This window comes from Sinohyriopsis cumingii, chromosome 18 (genome assembly GCF_028554795.1).
Source record: "Sinohyriopsis cumingii isolate HCF-2022 chromosome 18, ASM2855479v2, whole genome shotgun sequence".
NCBI lineage: Eukaryota > Metazoa > Mollusca > Bivalvia > Unionida > Unionidae > Sinohyriopsis > Sinohyriopsis cumingii.
This window is the reverse complement of record NC_142978.1, coordinates 24,612,182-24,632,928: the sequence shown is the minus strand read 5'-3', so window position 1 is coordinate 24,632,928 and position 20,747 is coordinate 24,612,182. Positions and strand designations below refer to the sequence as shown.

Sequence of the window (20,747 nt, the reverse complement as noted above, 5' to 3'; positions counted from 1 at the left end):
ATTTTCTTATTCTGTCTAGCAAAGAATTTGTTTATATGGATCTTTTTCAATCATCATAAGATAAAAGTCAATATCATTTGGCATTAATCAGGAAAGTCTAATTAAGTGGCACTAAAGATAAAGTATATTTTGGAGAACAGAAGAATTATTGATGAATTTATGTTTACTACATGTCATTCAACCTAAAGAGAAATATTTCTTTCATTCAATTATGATTCATATAAGTAGAAAGTTAAAAAATATACCAAAGTCATGCACTTCACTGAATATGTAGATAAACGTCAGCTAAATACTTGAATTTTCCTTGGCAGTTTTAATATATATATATATATATATTATATCCTATGTTTGGACACTGCCATATGATACTGCAAACTGTGCACTGTTAAAGGAATGTGTGAGTGTGACTTGGATTTGTAATGTAGCTTTAAAAAAATTCAGTCATATCACTACGATGTCTGCAGTGTAGCCGTTTATAGTGATGTCTAGCACTGGGGCATCATGCTGCAGACATGTAGCATGATGTCCCACCGAGTCATATTATCCTGACACCAGACCAACCAGTCCTAACACTAACCTCTTAATGCTGAGTGCCAAGCGAGGCAGCTGTTAGTACCATTTTTGTAAGTCTTTGGTATGACTCAGCCGAGGATCAACCCAACGACCTCCCGCATCCGAGGTGGACGCTCTAACCACTAAGCCACTGGAGCAGTTAGTTGAAGGAATAACACTTCTGGAATACAAAATAATATACCAAAAGAAGATGCTGAGAACTCAAAATAACCAAAATTTTACTATCTTTTTCATCATTTTTCCATAAACCATTAAAAAAAATTAACATTATTATTAAAGGTTGGTCTTGGAATTTTCCAGCAGTCACTAGATTTTAGCCATGAAAAACACTAGCAGATATGTTCAGTTATTTAGTGTAACCCAAAATGGGCTGCATTATGGAATGTTTCATTCTGGACCTAACTACTAATAAACTATGTTTATGACCCGTTATTAATTAACTCAGTATTTCCTTCATAATATGCCTCTTCATCTGCAAACTAATACAAATTTGAATTAATGATACATTTAGGATTTGTATGTATTCATCTGTTAAGAAATGAAGTCCCTTAGTCACAAAAGTTTCAATCAACAATTATGGTGTTTATAATTAAATAAATTGAAACATCTGGTCTCTATCACCAGCAGCAAATTAGATATAAAATACTGAGGTTAAAAACTTTTTTCATCTCTTAAATAACATGAATTATCATAAATGTAACTTTCTTCACAACAATTTCTGCCTTAGATGCAGATACCTTTAAACCGATTCTGTGTATCTTTCATCACTTCGCTATAAACGTACATGCATAACATGATAAGCACCATTTATTTATAAGTTATGGTTTAATTTGTATACAAGCAATCATTGCTGATGAACAACTTGAGCAAGAGAAAAATGTTACTGGAATGATATACTAAATGTCTGATACATTTTACATCTGATACATATTACACAATGTGATATACATTACACATCTGATATACATTACACATCTTATATACAAAACATGTCTAATACATTACACATGTGATACAAATTACACAATGTGATATACATTACACATGCATCTGATATACATTACACATCTGACACATTATACATCTGATACATTATAAATCTGTTCTATGTTTGATAATTCTATATGTAGCCATTAGCTGGACATGGCCGACTCTAAAGGGCAGAGATCAATGGGTCAGAGTGACCTAAACCTTGACTTTTGTAACCTTATAAACAATGGTTCCTTCCCTAAAAAGCAAACCATTTTCTTTTTGAAAAGGATGGCATAGCAAACTAACTGTTGTGTAGAAACCTATTGTTTTGTTTAGGTCCATGACCCTGGCCCTTAAACTCCCAACACAACACCTGAAGAACGTTAGCATCCCATCCTCAAAGTTTGGTGCAATTTTGTGGTGTATACTTTAAGTTGTTTTCATAAAATTGCTCATTGTTTCACTGTGGCCACAACCATGACCTTTTCATTCCAAATTATATTGGTTTCTTGAATACCTGACATACAAGTCAGGGCAAATTTTGTCAACGTATGGAGCATAAAATTAATTATACATAGTGTAAACAGTTTTCATTTCTCTATGTGACTCAGTGTGACCTTGACTCCTGACCACCATATAAGTTACAATTGGAGCATCCTCTGATATTTTCATGAAGAAACCTTTGATATACATGAAACATCTGTTTTGGATTCTAAGGATGAAAAAAGAACCTACCTGTACTATATGATCATGTGGTAAAATACATCACTGTGTACTTGACAGTTAAAATTACTGATTTATTAAAACAACAAATATCCAAGTACTACCATCACATAATAATATAATCCTTGGCTTAATTATGTTAAAGTGGACCGTTATTTAGCCCATATATATTCTGGAAACAGATCATACACAGCATACTATTTTGTTGCTCTGCATTATTTGGTTTTTCTTTTCCCAATAGGTCTTCACATTTAATATTTTAATACTAAACATGCTAAAATAACTAGTAATTATTGCTATCTTCATATAATGTGCATTGTTATACTCTCCTTTGACAGCCTCAAGAGAGAATAGTACTTGACTAATGAGTCACCCTCTATCAATAAAGCATTATTATTATTATTATTATTAGCCAACATTACACACCCAAACCGTTTTTGGTGCTTTTCAGAAATGGTTCAGGATGCTTCAACTGGTTTAAATTAGTGCTTTTCTTCCACATAGACAAGCCATCCGATAAGTTAGGTCATGGTCTTTGTGTGGAAATCATTCTTCTTTACTTAATAAACAAACTTTATCTTCTATTTCTGCCATCCCAAATAAGTACTGTTTCTTTTCTTACATTAAGTATATGCTTTCAATCAAATCTATATAAAAAATATATATTACTAATGGTATTTTGCAGAACCTGTTTGTCCTCTTTGAGTGACACAGAACTTGACTTTGAAGTTAATACGTTTCTTTCAGTCTCCTATGGTGAAACATCCATTAAGTTTGGTCTAGGTACAGCTGTACATGATTTATAAGTTAAAATATTGCGTAGAAACCATTTTTCAACTCCAAGCCACAGTGACCCTGATCTTTGACCTACTGATCCCAAAGTCACTAATGTTTTCATTTCCGTTAATGCACAATGTCCACAAATTAGGTCAAGGTACAGGGTTTATAACTTAAGTTATAGTGCAGAAAATTCAACCTGACAAATGGATGAATAGATGGATTGACCGATGGACAGACTGGAAATCGGACAACATCATGGCATGATGTGTACATTGAGAATAAATATTTATTTTTACCCCACAGAAAATATGGTCAAATACATGCATGTCTACCAATAGTATAAAAACAAATGTTGATGAATCCTGTATATAATATATACTGTGACCTGAATCAAGTTTACCTATAAAGCATTCTCCACCTTATTCATACTATCTCCCACCAAAATAAACCACTAATCCTATTAAGATCACAATCGTAGACAGAAGAAGGAATCTTAGTTTCCAATGAGCTTTGCTTCTTTGTAGTTTGCCATACAAAATCCTGACTTGTTTCTGTGTATCTTCAATACTGTTGCTATTGTCTATCACATATGTTGCTCTCCTACATTTCTCTTCAAGAGGCATTTGAGATTTCATCCTCGCTCTAGCTTCTTCCTCTGAAAAATTGTTCCGTTTCATCAATCGCTGTAGCTGCTGTTCCTCTGAACTGTGTACAAGTAATTTAAATCTCAAGGTTAAAAATGGACAGTATTCTGCTTAACTAAATACAAGGATGTAAATGGAAACTGTATTGTGATGTATTAACTAAATACAAGGATGTAAATGGATACTGTATTGCGATGTACAAACTAAATACAAGGATGTAAATGGATATTGTATTGCAATGTATTAACTAAATACAAGGACGTAAATGGATACTGTATTGTGATGTATTAACTAAATACAAGGATGTAAATGGATACTGTATTGTGATGTATTAACTAATTACAAGGATGTAAATGGATACTGTATTGTGATGTATTAACTAAATACAAGGATGTAAATGGATACTGTATTGCAATGTACAAACTAAATACAAGGATGTAAATGGATACTGTATTGCAATATATTAACTAAATACAAGGACGTAAATGGATACTGTATTGTGATGTATTAACTAAATACAAGGATGTAAATGGATACTGTATTGTGATGTATTAACTAAATACAAGGATGTAAATGGATACTGTATTGCAATGTATTAACTAAATACAAGGATGTAAATGGATATTGTATTGCAATATATTAACTAAATACAAGAATGTAAATGGAAACTGTATTGCAATGTAAAAGATAAAAATGGATACTGTATTCTGATGATAAAGTTATGTATTAAATACAAGGATAAAAATGGATACTTGTGTTTTGATGATAAAGTAATGTTTTAACTAAATACAACAAATAACCGAAAATATTATCATCCTCTTGATTATCATGATGCTTAAGTATCAGGGATAATTTTATAATTTCTATCTGTCTGTCTGTCTGTCCATCATTCCTGTTGTAAGTCTTATCTCTTAATATACTGCAAGGTAGAAATTCACCTGACTTGGTAAGCAAATTGCTCAAATGATAACTATCTGTGAGAAGAGAAGCAAAAGTCTGACCCATTTCCCTTAAAAACCTTACACAGACTGTTATTGGAGATGGATGCAGGATATGTAACATATTTAGGTTATAACCCCTGGAAAAAGGCCAGAAGTAGGGTAATCAGGCATATTGGGTGAGGGGAATATATCATTAAAAAAAAACATGGTGACTGGATATTACAAGCAATGAAAGTTACTGTTATCATCATCATCGTCATCCTCATCTTCAACTCTTTGACGAAATTTGAAATTTCCCAACTTCAGAGCACAAAGAGGAGAGGCTAGTAAATAAGATGTAATTAAACACTTTTTTATTTCAACTAGTAAAGAAGGACAAGATTTGTGTTTGTAAATTGCAGATACCATCACCTCCCCACTGCAGACCAAGAAGTATGTCTCCAGAAACTTTAAAATGATTGATAACAATTAGTAAAATTAATATAATGCAATTAAAATTTAGTCATGTCATCTACATATGCAAACACATTTCACTGTTTTGACTTGTTTATGCTGAAATGTGCTTCCGACTTGTTTATGCTGAAATGTGCTTCCAAGGTTGTCATTAAAAAAATTTCATTACAGAAATCCTAAAGGTAAATTTTTTTTTGATAAATTGCTGTAATCACCTTAATATCAAATCAATGGAGCTATATATAAATAAAAAGAAACCAATTAAATTCACTTTGTCTACCATGAGGTTTTTGCTTAAATGTGTAATGAAGGATTATGTCAAGAAAGTTCAAACAACAGTCCCTCAAATGGACTAACATTATAATTGCCAATACTTGCCAAAAATAAAAGTAAAGAATCCATATACTTTTATATTCCATATCTTACAAACAACTTTAAGAAAGACACACACACACACACATATATTGAGGGAGAGGATTTGAGAAAGTGAAATTATCTTTATGTAATATAGTTTATAAATACAAGTAAAAAATGGCCATTGATTCTCCCTCTCTCTATGTATATGATTCTCTCTCTCTCTCTCTATGTATATATATATATATATATATATATATATATATATATATATATATATATATATATATATATATATATTGATAATTTACTTTTATTTTCATTCTTGGTGACTAAAAACATAAAAGAGACACTTGCGATTTAAGCTTGAAAGTTGGTTTCAATGACCAAAGTTTAGCACTATGAACACTACATGACAGCATTCCAAAGAGTGAAAATGTTGCCATAAAATCATGGACAAGTATAACAAAAGAAGTGGGGAATAGTTTAAGCAATGTGACAAACTAAAAAAGGTAATTCTAACATTCAGTCATTATTATACTTTACTTTCATTGCTACTGATCTTAAAATTGTTTTTATCATCTCTCTGTTTCTGTTGGTCACTTTGTCAGCCAGTTTTACCAGCATAGGTCCAAAGACACTGTAGCATTCCATAGGCCAAATTGCTGTACACTCTTTTTTCAGCTCTTCACCCATGGCTTGTCAGAATGGTACACAGAAAGTGAAATTAACTGGATCCATTGGAGTTAAAACTGACATACTCTTTGACCAACCAACCGAGACAACAGTGTTGGGTGTGGGGACTAACTATAAGATTGTTTATATCATCCATCCCTCCATTTCTCTGTCAATTTGTCTGTTTGCCAATCAGTCTCTAGTCTGTTTATCGATTAGTCTGTTGTGTTAACATCATACATCCAGATAAGGAGAGAGAGTGATCCTGATCAAATGTTGATATGACCATTTTTTCAGGAGGATTGTCACTGTGACTGCTGCAGGATTCATACTGGATATCTGGTTGACACATTCTTCACTTAGTCCCAACTAGACATCATAAGAAATCTTGCTGTGAAAACCCCATGTCAGTAGGACTTTCCACTCAGCAAATAATTTATTTTTCAAGATTGCCATGGTGATGAACACAATGAATGTCCAGGCTTCACTATATTCAGTTATGACCAATGAGAACATGGGATAAGTGTGAGTTTTCATGGCAATAAAAGAAAATAGTTTAGTATAGAAGTGCTAACCAATCGTGAGACAATAGACAACCGATGACCACTCCAATGGCCTATTTGGTCCATTACCACTAGAGCTAAAACATTCAAAAATGCGTAAACAAATTAAAACCTTTCCTTACTGGCCTGAAACTCTGACAAGGTTATCCATATATGGATACAAATATGGCAGCCATATATAATTTGTCTCTGTTAAGCGGTTTCTGCACAATGTTGCTAATACATTCCCAAAATGGATGGAAGGACATGACCAAATCCAGATGCCCAAACTGCATCCATTTCATCTCACTGCACCCACTTCATCTCACTGCACAAACTCATGCGACTACTTGTGCAGTAATTACAGTAGCTAATATAAATAATACTTACCATGATACAACAATTGTAAAGGTCATGAAGGGAACCATTTTAGCACTCTCAAACAGTAGGGGGAGGTCAAGCATAACAAACTGACTTCCTGAAAAGAAATTTCAACCAAAATTTGTGAAAAGGGCATCATCTTCATTCTTGCTTTTATCATACAAACTTGTGCAATCTCATTCATCACTAAATACACTTATAACTGATTGTATTAAAATGCTAAAATATTTTGATTTCTTAAGATTCAATATTCTACATAGATACAAGGTCAAGGCAGTCAAACATCATTTAAAATTTTACAAGCTGGTGAGCATTCTCTTGTTGCAAACTTACTTTAACATCTATGGTATAACCAAATAAGGGCCATTATATAGAAAGTATGGGAAAGAGTACCTGTCACCAATTACCTATAAGAAAAAAGTTGAGTGAGTATTCATAAAATTATCTAATTTGTAAGTTTAACGATCATACATTTCTCTTATGAAATACACAAACAAAAGTACACATTAGGTATAAAATTCCTTCAGCACAATTGTTGAGATGGCATTGGTTTTCAACAACAGAAAGCACGAGAATCTGATATACACAGGTCATGAATCAATTATGATTTTCAAAATTCTTATAAATTTTTCATTGACTTATTTTCTTTCTTTCATGACCTTGACTGAGAGTGTTAAAATTAATGACTTACTTCCTATTTTTGGACTCTGAGATCATTAAAATTAATGACTCATTTTGTTTTTGGACTTTGACATCTTTAAAATTAATGACTTATTTCCTTTTGTTTTAATTTCAGATCATTAAAGTTAATGACTTATTTCCTTTTTTGGACTTTGACTGAAATCTTTAAAATTAATGACTTATTTCCCTTTATTTAACTTTGAGATCGTGAAAATTAATGAATTTTCTTTCACAGTAACTTCACTGAGATCATGATAATTAATGACTGTGTTATTTTCTATCATGAGACCTAGAGAGAAACCATTAAAATTACCTACAATACTCCAGGATATGGTAGAGCCAATGGCAAATGCAGACCCAGATTTGCCACTGTATAATGTGCCAAGAAATATGGGTCGATGAAATTTGTTTTAAGTTATTTAATAGAATAAGGAGCATACACTCTGATCTCCCAATGCCATGTGTGATGGCCAGTCAGGGTCTTAGTTGTTTTTAATTTTACCAAACTTAAGCACAAGTATAAATGGAACACTTAGGTAACAAGCACATCAGTTCATGTCTAATCCCTCACTGATTTCATAATGCTACAATACACTTAGGTGACAACCACATTATTCCATGTCTAACCCCTCACATATTTCATAATGCTACAGTGCACTTAAGTGACAACCACATTATTTCATGTCTAATCTCTCACAGATTTTCATAATGCTACAGTGCACTTAAGTGACAACCACATTATTTCATGTCTAATCTCTCACAGATTTTCATAATGCTACAGTGCACTTAAGTGACAACCACATTATTTCATGTCTAATCTCTCACAGATTTCACAATGCTACAATACACTTAGATGACAACCACATTATTCCACGTCTAATCTCTCACAGATTTTCATAATGCTACAGTGCACTTAAGTGACAACCACATTATTTCATGTCTAATCTTCACATATTTCATAATACCACAGTGCACTTAGGTGACAACCACATTATTTCATGTCTAATCCCTCACAGATTTCATAATGCTACAATACACTTAGGTGACAACCACATTATTTCATGTCTAATCCCTCACAGATTTCATAATGCTACAATACACATAGGTAACAACCACATTATTTCATGTCTAATCCCTCACAGATTTCATAATACTACACTACACTTCGGTGACAACCACATTATTCCATGTCTAATCTCTCAAAGAATTTCATAATGCTACAATACATTCAATACAACCACATAGTAGTTTGATATCAAATTTTTCACAGATCTAAATGCTACAATACACTTATGTGACAACCACCTTATTTTTTGTCCAATCTCTCACAGATTCCATAAGTCTATAACAGCTGAAATTTGATTAAGGTCTAAAAATAATAGAGTATTAATTAATGGATACATTCACAAATTAAATGGGAGTTAGAACTTATTTGCATTGGACACTTTTCCAAGCACATTAACAAAACATGTAGAATATAGATCTATAACAAAACAACCAACTAATATTTTGGAGTTGTGATATTACCTTTAAGCATATGCCACAAAATCCTCCTGAGTATCACTTTGTAAATCTCAGGATGGGTTATGCCATTGAGGAGTTTACGTTTTTCTGCACTTCCAAATATAATTTCACCCAGTTTTTCTCTGTTAAGCTTCCCATCTTCTAGGTAAACCACATCCCCAAATGTTTCTCGAATTTTCTTCCATGCAGGTTGTCCAGGCTCAACAACTGCAAAGAAAATTGTTCCCAGTTAACAGTGATTAAATTCTGTGTAAATGAGACATTTAAGTCAATTTTACTCTAATCAATAAATTAGTTAATTTACTGTCCTATTTAAGTATTTGAAAGTCATTAAAATTATTCACACAGGAAAGAGTTGTTGCAATTATCAGGCACAACTTTACATAGAAAACAGAAGAGAAATTGGACAAAATGAAAGTTGCCTTGATGCACACTAGCATAGATCATATTGGCTGCAAACTGTCACATATTCAACCAACCAGCTGCTGAAATAAATCAGTTCCTTGTTAAAACTTAAATTAAACAGTGTTTTAAGTATCCATGAATTTAATATGGTAAATGCATCAATTAACCCTGAAGTTCTGCACTCATCTCAATCTCCTCATGTAAAGCCTAGATGATGTACACACACACACACCTCCATGCACCTTCTGTACAGCCTAGATGATATATACACAACACCTCCATCCCCAACTTGTACAGCCTAGATGATATACACACAACTCGATTTCCCTAGTGTACAGCCTAGATGATATACAGACAACACCTCCAGCCCCATCTTGAACATCTTAAATGATATACACACAACACCTCCATTACCCTCTTGTACAGCCTGGATGATATATATGCAAAATATTCTTCTGGTAATTCAATGGTAATGACAATTCAATGTATGCTACATAAAACAATGGCATTCTATGGACCATGACCATCATGTTTTAGTGAGGTGTCCCTATGCATATACATGTCTGTTACATATAATGATGGCACTCTATGGACCATGACCAATAGGTCATGAGTGAGCTGTACCTATGCATATACACATCTGTTACATATAATGATGGCACTCTTTGGACCATGACCATCATGTCCCTATGGACACACGTGTTACATATAATGATGGTATTCGATGGACCATGACCAAATATGTTATGAGTGAGCTGTACCTATGCATACACACATCTGTTACATATAATGATGGCACTCTATGGACCATGACCAATAGGCCATGAGTGAGCTGTACCTATGCATACACACATCTGTTACATATAATGATGGCACTCTATGGACCATGACCAATAGGCCATGAGTGAGCTGTACCTATGCATACACACATCTGTTACATATAATGATGGCATTCTATGGATAATGACCATCATGTTATAGTGAGGTGTCCTTATGCATACACACATCTGTTACATATAATGATGGCATTCTATGGACCATGACCATCATGTTATAGTGTGTTTTGCCATACATACATACATACATACATACACACACTCATACCTACATACACACACTCATACCTACATACATACATACATACATAGTCTGTTACATAATATATATGGACCATGACCATTATGTTATAGTGAGTTTTCCCTGTACATACATATGAAAAATAAACTAATGTCAAAAGTATGGTGGCTCACAAAGCCACCTATCATAGTGGATGAACTTTACTTGTATTTTATTGGAAAAATATTTGCTTCAATTTGGAAAATGTTTGAAAATTCAGTGCTTTTTTCATGCTTTACAATTATTTGAGACTGAATAACAAGACAGAATATTTTGTTACGTTAGATAAACTGTTAAATCACTAAGTCCATCAGTTGAAAACTTGAATGCAGAGAGTTTTTTTTTCTCCCTGTATTTTAGAAAGTAAAAATAGAAGAAACTAATTAACTGACATGTTCTTTTGACAGAGGACTTCAAAGTATAAGTACCAATTGTCACGTTTACTCTTGACAAAACTAGTTCATGTTGTGTATACACATTATTTTGATTCCTGATAATCAGTTTGAATTGGTTATGATACAGAAATAAGATATCTGATTCCTATATTACTTTCATAGTTGTATCGGTCAATGTTGGCAGTTAAAAATTACTTCAGAAGTTAAAATTAAAATACGGTGAGAAGCTAAAAATAAAATTATGTATATAATAGTAATTTCTGCTGAATTAACAAATATACATGCAGTCATACATAATTAGAATGAGGAACACAAATACAAGATTCAGAAAGGATATTTGAAAAAGAAAAACATGTCCATCTCACTGTCACTTATCTGCTTTTTACAATATTCAATGGAGCCCTGAGTGGTCTAGTGGTCTAAAGCGCTCTCCGTTATGGATCACTGTCATCTCACCTCTGTCAGTGTGGGTTCAAGTCCAAGATTCGGCCAATGCGGGTATGTGAGAAAGCTTACCAGTAGCTTCTTGTGGGTCAGTGGTTCTTTCCGGGGTTTTCCCAGGTTCTTCTCTACCATTAATACTGGCCGCCATGCATAGCCTATCATGTGCTGAAAAATGACGTCAAACCCCACAACAACAACAATATTCAAGACAAATGTTTTTCTTTATTCAACATTAGACAAGAAATCTGTTAGCTCCATGAATAATCAAACAATACCAGCTACAATATGAGCTCACCACTGCTGTCAGAAACTAATGACGATTCAGATTTCACTTTTGACTCTTTTCATTCTGACTCTTGAGATTATGAGGTCAAAGATCAAATGTCTCTTCAGTTTTGAAACCACTTGAGAATCCTGGACATAGGTCATTTTCACTTTGCAATGCTGTATGTTCTACAAGTTTTATACTCTGTGAACTTACCAAAAAACATATCAGAACCTTAATTTAGTGAGTATATATTCCACATGCCTCCATTAGATAAAAACCCATAGTTTCATACATCTGTATTTTGTCCATGTGGATTTATCTACTAGTGCAATTATTGTACCAAACATCTACCTGCCAAGAGTAGTGTTTATATATCATTTACACCATAATAACATCTCACCTATGTAACTACATGTACCTCTAGATATTTTTTGATAACGTTAACTTACTGGCATATGATTTTATCATGCAAATAGGATGAAAGAAAACAAAATTAGATTTTGCTGGGTTAAAAAAAAATATATCACAATTTCTTTTTAAAACAAACATGTTTGTTGCCTTATTTTTTTAACTTGTGTTATTACCGTAAGCTGCCATATTTTTGGAGCAAGCTCAAATCTCCCATGGGCAAGTGTCACGTCTGCAAAGCCCCAGCTATAAAGTCATGTATAAGCTATAATCTACTGTCTTGGAAATATTACTGCGGCCATGTGTTTGATGTCTAAAGATTGCTGCTGGCTATGTTATCATGACCCACCAGAGACTGAAAACTTGAGCTGGCAAAGGCAACCAATCACATGATTTGACAATGGCTTGCTGTATCACACCTATATGTTACAGCTTAGTCCTAAGATCAGAGGGAAACCCGCAAGGTGAACGAGGTGTGTTCTTATCCACACCCACATTGACAGACAGCGAGAGGGACATTGTCCGCTAAGTTTGATTAGATCAGTTCACAGCAGTATCCAATTGGAATTCAGATAGTGGGTGCGATTACAACGCAGGCTGAATGATAACCTTCATAACTCTTAAGAGAAAATTAGTATTCACCTGAGAAGATTGATAAAAATAGGGTTACTCCATGAGAGCCACTCGTAATTTGGTGGCAAAACCTAGAGGTAGATTTTAAGTAAAGACAATGCTTTGAAAAGAAAGCTTATTAGGGGACACAGAACTTCAGGTTCAATTGAGTCCCAAGTTGTCAAGAGTTGGAGATGGAAGTGAGACTAGCTGTCGATGAAGTCTAGTCAGAGAGAGAGGGTGGAGAAGGAGGAAAATGAGTCTGGAGGAGAAAGTGGAGGAGGGGGAAAATGGTCTGGAGGTGAAAGTGGTGGAGGAGGAGAAGGAGTATAGAGAAATTAAAGAGGAGGAAGAGAAGGAATTTGGAGAAATAGGAGAGTGAAGAATAGCATGGATAAGTAGAATAAAAGGACAGGTGGGAAGCGACCTTAAACTGCCCCAACCATAACAACCCTCACAGCAAGTTTAAATTTGCAGACAGTTTTTACAAACTTTGTCCAACCCTGGACAAACACTTGTCCATAATATCTACTGAGAGCCACCTGCCTTATTATTATTCAGTCTTGATGACTGCTCAGCAGTGAATATTGGTAGAAAAGTCCATTGTCCGGCAGCCGACGACAATCAGAAATTAAGACTGGCAACGAATTTCCCCAATAAAAAAGCCCAAACAGGCAACTGAAGAAAAAATTGTTTTTTTTAAAAAAATAATAATGTTAGAAGTCATTATGGAATTTCATATTTTTTTCCCACAACAAACATTTGAGAATTAAATTGTGCCTCTGGATACCTACAGGACAGTGTCCAAATTATCTCCATATCACTTTGTAGTTGAGTATTGGGTGATTTCTGTTGGTGAAAAGCCACAATAATTAACTTGTGTTGGCTGCTCGTTATCTGATTACACAATCACATTCCTATTAGCCCCTCAATGTCAACCCTTAAATAAACAAGGCTTGTGAATTTTCAGTTTTTGTCAACACACAACAAATCATATGGTAGTGGTATCTTTTATCTTTGACTTTACACACTGAATACCCTTGACCTAAAAGGTAATTTTCCCACTGGAACTCCCTGTTGAGAGCGTGACTGTCACAAATGTTTCTGTTGGCTAACTTTGGCTCAAGAAATATGGCATGTATAAAGAATCAAACCAATCACATTTATTGTTGCATAATATTAGCTATTACTCTAATAGCTAAGCCTATATATAAATAAAATTATGATTAAATCAACCTTGGGGACAACTGCAGTAATTTAGTAAATTTACCAGGCAACCATACAAATGTGCTGGACAACCAGTTTTTGAAATCTTTTTGGCCAGATATTTTCTCAATTTTTCTACACTGAGAAAGGCCTTAAAAACTGTAGCCTGGTGGGTCTCAGTAAAGACTACAGGAACCATGACTGAACATTAGAATTTGAACAAATACAAACCACTCACCCCCCTCTCCCAAACTTACTGAGATAAAGATGGAAGCTGTTTGCATTTTTAAACATCATACATGTGACAGAACCATGATTTCAAAACCAGTAGATTAACAAATTTTGATCAGTAGTTTGGCTTCTAAACCAGTAGATTTTTTATTGGCATATACTTTGATGTTTCCAAGGGGATTCAAAACAAACGAGCGCATCTTTTGCCATAATATGTATTCTCTTCAAACTAAATAAAACAGCAAGTTCTGAAGATAAATCAGTCTGATGGCAATGTTACGATATTAATTAATTAATATGAGTCAGTATATTGTCAATTACATAAAAAGGAAGAATTGTTTATCTTGTAGTTCATTGTAAAGATGTTCCAATTAAATCCAATAGCAATTTTAGTTTCCCTCAAAAGATTAGTGTCTAGTGACCACTGATGACATTCACTGTGATTACTAAGCTTCACACTTAACTCATCAGTCTAGTGACCACTGATGACATTCACTGTGATTACTAAGCTTCACACTTAACTCATTAGTCTAGTGACCACTGATGACATTCACTGTGATTACTAACTCATTAGTCCTCTGGTCCAGATTTCCCCCTGAATCACTTTGTATTTTACTAAGAATGGATAATGTCACCTCTATAACATCATATAAAATGTTGTATTGACAGGACAATATTGCTCAGCCTATAAAGAAGTTCCTGTTGCTGGGTTTGTAAGGTTGCTGACTGCTTTCCAATACTCCTACATGTCTGTTCACCCCATGAAGGATGTTCCTGACTTGGATTTAAGATGTCTTCCTGAGTCTCATCCTCAAGGGCTATTGTCTCTTCATGGCCTACCTCCAAAAATCTGTTAGCAGATTTCACCACTGCAGATTGAACGTAAAGATTTAGACTTGAAATAAACAGTGAAAAAATATGTATGCTTTAATGAATATTTTTTCTCAACTTTAAAATTAGTTATCTTGTAATATATTAAAGCATTATGTTCTAATACTTCTTAGCATTGGGAGAAAACACATTTTTTTGCATTTTGCCATCAATTGTAAGATCTATCCTTAAATATTACTATTAAAACATCTTGAACAATTCAGTAACAATTAAATATGATTAAAAAAATCAAAATACTTACTCTAGCATGTGTTTATTTATGGTTGGTCTCTCCATCTTGTCTCCTGCCAATGGTCTGCCAGTTTTAATCAAAGGCTCAGAAAACATCATGACCACCTTTTATACCTTAAAAAACATTCCATATGTGGCCTTAAACAACCCAAATTCCAACAGCAACATTGTAAACAATTAACAGACTCTTGTGTACATGTCAGCTGTTATTTAGCAATTCTAATCTTATTGCCGTGTCATGCATCAACGTGCCAGGAGAATGACATGTATGAAACATTCTTATGAATGAGAAGAGAAATGCTGATTTGAATACATGTTTTTTTTATGAACATCAACAATTATGATATAGAGTTTGAATCAGAGACACCTCGTTCTGTCAGTGAAAAATGGGATAACATTTGATAAAACCCTTCTCCCAATCAACACAAGGTGACTAACTCACTTTGAAATCTGATGCATCACCTATTTCATGTTAATTTTCATACAATGTAGGTGTGTTCAGACACTGATAAAAAAAATCAGCAGCAGGGAATCATGTTAAATATACTAGTATTGACATTACTCATGACTTAAACTGGAATCACCCTATCATAAGAATAACAAGTCCCAAAAAGAAATTCTTGGTTGTCTATGTTAAAAAAAAACCCATAAAAAAAAACACAGAATAAGCAGAACTACTCATAATGCCAAACTGAACAGCAGTTGATTCTTCCTACATTCTCTGGAGCAGATAAACAAATATGAACAGAAAAAAGTAGACAAAATTTAAAAGCGTATCATCTTGATGGGTAAAAAAAAAATCATGTAAATTTCACAAACTGCTAGTGGAACATTAGGTTGGAGATCTCTTCAAGACAGATGCTCAGGGGGTGGTTTAGTCAGGTTCTCCAAAATTGCACATAAACTCATGGATATTCCCTTTGATGCTACTCTGTTTTGACATAATGTTATAATCTCCTAGTTTCCCTTCTTTTCCAATTAGCAAGTCCACATAAAAAACCTTACTAGCTAATCTTGTAGTGTACCAGTAAATCAACTACAGGCATCCATTCTGCTAATAAATAGCACAGAAACATAACTGACATTGGATAGCTGCATCAATAATATTGTACAGAATTGCATACAGTATTATACAAGTTTCATGTGTCCACTGGCAGCACTAGCTCCTTGTTAATATAATTTGTAAATATTTGAAAGAAAAACACCCATTTACCTGTTTACCATATCTCTGATGGGCAAATCAATTTTATTGATATTTTGGTCGACCAAATCTGACGGCAACTAAGCAATTTCACTTTAACAGCGAATTGTGTCATATCATTTAAATGAATCTAGATATTAACTTATTTTGACTTATTTAATTTACCTAAGTTGTAGATTGTGGATACAATACAAGTATAGTAAATTGAAGAAAAAAATTCTCCTGTAATTTAATGTCATTTGTTCCTGATCATTTGCACTTCTAGAGACATAAGTTATGAAAATACAAGACAGTTTTGAAATTCCAAAACTGTACATTCAATGGATCCATATTCTGGATACACACACTATCAATTAATGTTTACAAAATGGTTTAGAAGCTAAGTAAATAATTGTCTTATCACACAGTCACGATTTTTCCCAAATCTTTTGGCTACTGACAAGAAATCTCTCCCTAAACTAAAACTATCATAAAAATAATAAAAGCTATAGAAATCCTAAATTAAGTCTGATTTTTTCCAAGTAAATTTATATTTTTACATTTTAGTTGCATATAGAATACAGAAGTAGATTCATGTGAAGTGTGTCATAACAAGTTATGTAATATACAGAATTTTTAACAGAGGTCATGTGGTGGTGAGCATACACAGAAAAACATTAGGGAATACTATATCACTGGCATTCTGCAATATATATGCATGCTTTAGCTACAATCAATCAAGCAGCGGGTATAACTTTTAACAGCTTTTCGAAAAATAACATTAGACCTGCATTCCAGCTCAGGTATATATTTGTACCATACCTTGTACTCAGGTGATCATTTTTTCATGGAATTATACTTATTTATACAAAGCAAAATCACAAATATATGCTTAACCTTTAGAAACAGCAATATTTAAAACCTTTTTAAGATATTATTCAAAATTTTCAATGATGCACCTACCTCAAATAGAGTTTTAAATTAAATTGGTCAGGTTTGTCTTCCAAACCTAAGATAAATTTCCAACTTGACAGAAGTAGTTAGTGAGTCATTATTACAGGCTTGAACATAATTTACACTGCAGAAGTATGTCAAAATTTTGCCCAAAATTGGCACATAATATAACTATTAACTACATTTTCACTCACCAGATAATGTGATTAAACAGAACTGAAAGCCATCTTAAATTTATAAATTTCTGAGATGCTCCTTTGGCACCAATATCCAATATGCAGCATTCTGATCATGGGTTTACCCCTATGCCATCTATGTTTCCAAATATTTTATCTAAATTGCATTACTATTTTTTTCAGGTACTAGAAAACGTGAAATTTTATAAATATTAACACAGCTATACATTGTTTGATTTTGCTGAATTTGCTTTTATTTTGGTGTGTATAAAAGCAAGGTGTATTCTAACATACAACCACGGACTATTTATGCCTAATTACCTTACATACGAAAAAAATGGATATACAGCAACTTATATTTCTTATTTATTTACTTGTACAAGTGTAAACACTGTACAGCATTATTCAATTCAATGTATTATAAGAAATGTATTAATTTTCGACACACTGGAAAAGTCTCCAATGTTGATGAGAAAAGTGCTAAAATCCACATTTAGGAAATTTTGCATCCATACTATTTTTAGATTGCAACTTTTGGTCAGCTCCTGGCATATCATCTTAGCAGTAAATCATAAATATGCAACAATCATACCCCAGTAACTCCCCAAAACTACATATTACTCCTTCAAAATGCATTTTTCAAAAATTATCTTCAGCATAGCTACGTGCCTTGCTCAAAGAATATTTGAAATTAAACATGGGTATAGCTAGGAATGGATTATATTTCTGAAAAGATGAAGCAAGTGCTTGAAATGAGTCAAAACCGACGACTCCAACTCGATGCAGATATACCATTTGCACATAAACCTCAAGAAAATGTGCGACAGTACGGATAGATAAACTGTGTATCGCCGAGAGGTCTCGCGCGATTAAGTCACCCTGTGTAGACTGACCAGGAGAGTTAGTGTTTTAAGTAGATGTCCCTTTTTTCACTTACAGAAACAAGAATGTGTGGCTTGGTTATGAAGGAGGTTGTAGACTTCTTAATCCCACCTTCCCTTGCAATGAGATCAGCATCAACCAATGGACATCCAAGCTCATTAAACATGCTGGACACAGTACTTTTGCCACTTGCAATTCCACCTGTCAGTCCTACAAGAAACATTATTACTGTAGCTAGAGAGCTGTTGTGGTTCCAAATCGAAAGTTACCGGAAGTGAATACACCTATAAGGACCATACTAATATGCAAATGAGAGATCAAACTCGCATTACCCCCCACCCCCGCTCTCTCTCTCTCTCTCTCTCTCTCTCTCTCTCTCTCTCTCTTAGCTAATCATAAAGCTGTTGATGCTGTTACTACTACTATTACTACTGCCAGTACTATCAACACTACATTTTAAAAAAAGAAAGAGAATCCTACAATATATGGCTCACTGGTAACAAATTATGATTATATTTGGTAAGAAAGAATATGACATTCATTAGGGAAGGAAATTGTATCGGGATTAGACATAAGAGTATTGATCTTTGTGATTTTGGGTCGGATGGTAAAATGTCACTGTCAGGAAAAGAGACGGGGGGTTAGAGAAATGCTCAGTGTAAATTTAGAAGTATATAGTGTATAATTTTGTAAAGTTGTTGGTCAGGAAAATAGCGGGTCGCAGACAAATATTTTTAGATATTTAAAGTTTTAAAATTTCTCATCAAATTTTCAATACGTTTCCAGCGCATATTTAAAAAGAAACTCTATAAATTAGCATTATTCTTTGCGTTGTATCAGTATAGGAACATACATCTTTTAGAATTTAGCTTAAGTAGTCATGGATGGGGTATTTTTCCGATTTTTCTAAAGATTCAATGGTTCCATTCCAAATATTTGCTACGCTTTGTGCTTATATTGCAACCTACAACAATAAAGTAGCTCCCGCTTTTTAAATATTTCATACATTCACATAGTTAATGATAATAATTTATTATGTATATCTATAGTGTGTTTAACTTTTCTCCATGACTGTAGATGGTAAGGATGAATTTGTAAACGGCACTCAAGTCATGTTATTCAACTCTCTTATAATTGTACAGTTCTATCATTGCCCTATATTGGGAACTCACTAAAGTCAATTTGTCCACTTGTATCCTGGTCCGAATACCTCTCCACAGTTTGGCTCCATGAATTTACAGATTTACATCAATAACCATCACCACGCACACACACACACACACACACACACACACACACACACACACACACACACACATATATATATATATATATATATATATATATATATATATATATATATATATATATATATATATATATGGTGGTCGGTGAATCATCTTCCTGCACTTTCAATCCACACTTCACCGACCCAAGCGCTTGATGAGGGCTCCACGAGGGCAATGGGGTCACACCCACGAGGGCAATGGGGTCACACCCACACCCTCCTGCCTGCCTCTTCCTCCTACTTTCATCTATGACTGACTGCTTTATATCTCAAGACACATAAACATATGTATAACAATTTGCTTTCCACGCAGTACGAGTATCTTGCAGGAACACATATTGTTGTGGAGTGGGGTTTTTTTCCACTCTTAAATTCTCAGTGTCAGTATTGCTCGTTGAGCATACCCTGTATTCACTCTTGGGAAAATTTACGCTCATCTGTTGATTCGACGGGTTTGTGTGACCCATAATATTTGTAAATATGTTTACTTAGATCTGAGTTCAGAATATTGGTTCTCCCTTTGGCGATTTCTAGTCTACCTGATATTTGTCAGGTCGATTGGCTAAAATAGAAGTAAACAGACCTGATCTTGTTTGCAGTTTGGAAAAGATTTATATTAATATGTGAAATTTTTTCAGAATAGGTTATTGTACATAGGTGCGGTAGGGATGTATCTAAGATACTTTGCATCAAAATTATTCATTCCTCTGTTATCATTTATTGGAATTAATATTTTAGTTCTGTTCAGTTATAATTTGAGAGGATTTATTTATTTGAATTATTTGTTTTTTTAATTACAAAATGCTTATTGACTTTT

At 33.8% G+C, this 20,747-nt stretch overlaps 1 protein-coding gene across 2 annotated transcripts; it reads right to left on the bottom strand.

Annotated features, from left to right (window-relative positions):
• Positions 1-766: 766 nt before the first annotated feature.
• On the bottom strand, positions 767-18,906 carry LOC149776239 (uncharacterized). Of its 2 annotated transcripts, XM_089942644.1 has the most exons (6): positions 18,698-18,896; positions 15,461-15,564; positions 14,896-15,197; positions 9,247-9,450; positions 7,048-7,135; positions 767-3,753 (listed from the first exon to the last, which is right to left on the bottom strand). In XM_089942644.1, the coding sequence occupies exons 3-6, from the start codon at positions 14,897-14,899 to the stop codon at positions 3,477-3,479; spliced, it is 573 nt and encodes a 190-aa protein (XP_089798770.1). In that variant the 5' UTR covers positions 14,900-15,197; positions 15,461-15,564; positions 18,698-18,896; the 3' UTR covers positions 767-3,476. The 2 variants fall into 2 exon arrangements, with proteins under 2 accessions (XP_089798770.1, XP_089798769.1); XM_089942643.1 differs by lacking the exons at positions 14,896-15,197; positions 15,461-15,564 and having other exon boundaries at positions 18,754-18,906.
• Between the last annotated feature and the right edge of the window lie 1,841 nt (positions 18,907-20,747).

Excerpts from the sequence above, each read along its gene's own strand:
- LOC149776239 (XM_089942643.1), bottom strand. The coding sequence starts at position 18,865 with ATGTTTCTTGTAGGACTGACAGGTGGAATTGCAAGTGGCAAAAGTACT. Across the intron at positions 9,451-18,753 it reads TGATCTCATTGCAAGGGAAG|TTGTTGAGCCTGGACAACCT; the intron begins GTGGGATTAAGA and ends TTTTCTTTGCAG. Across the intron at positions 3,754-7,047 it reads TTTACAATTGTTGTATCATG|TTCAGAGGAACAGCAGCTAC; the intron begins GTAAGTATTATT and ends ACTTGTACACAG.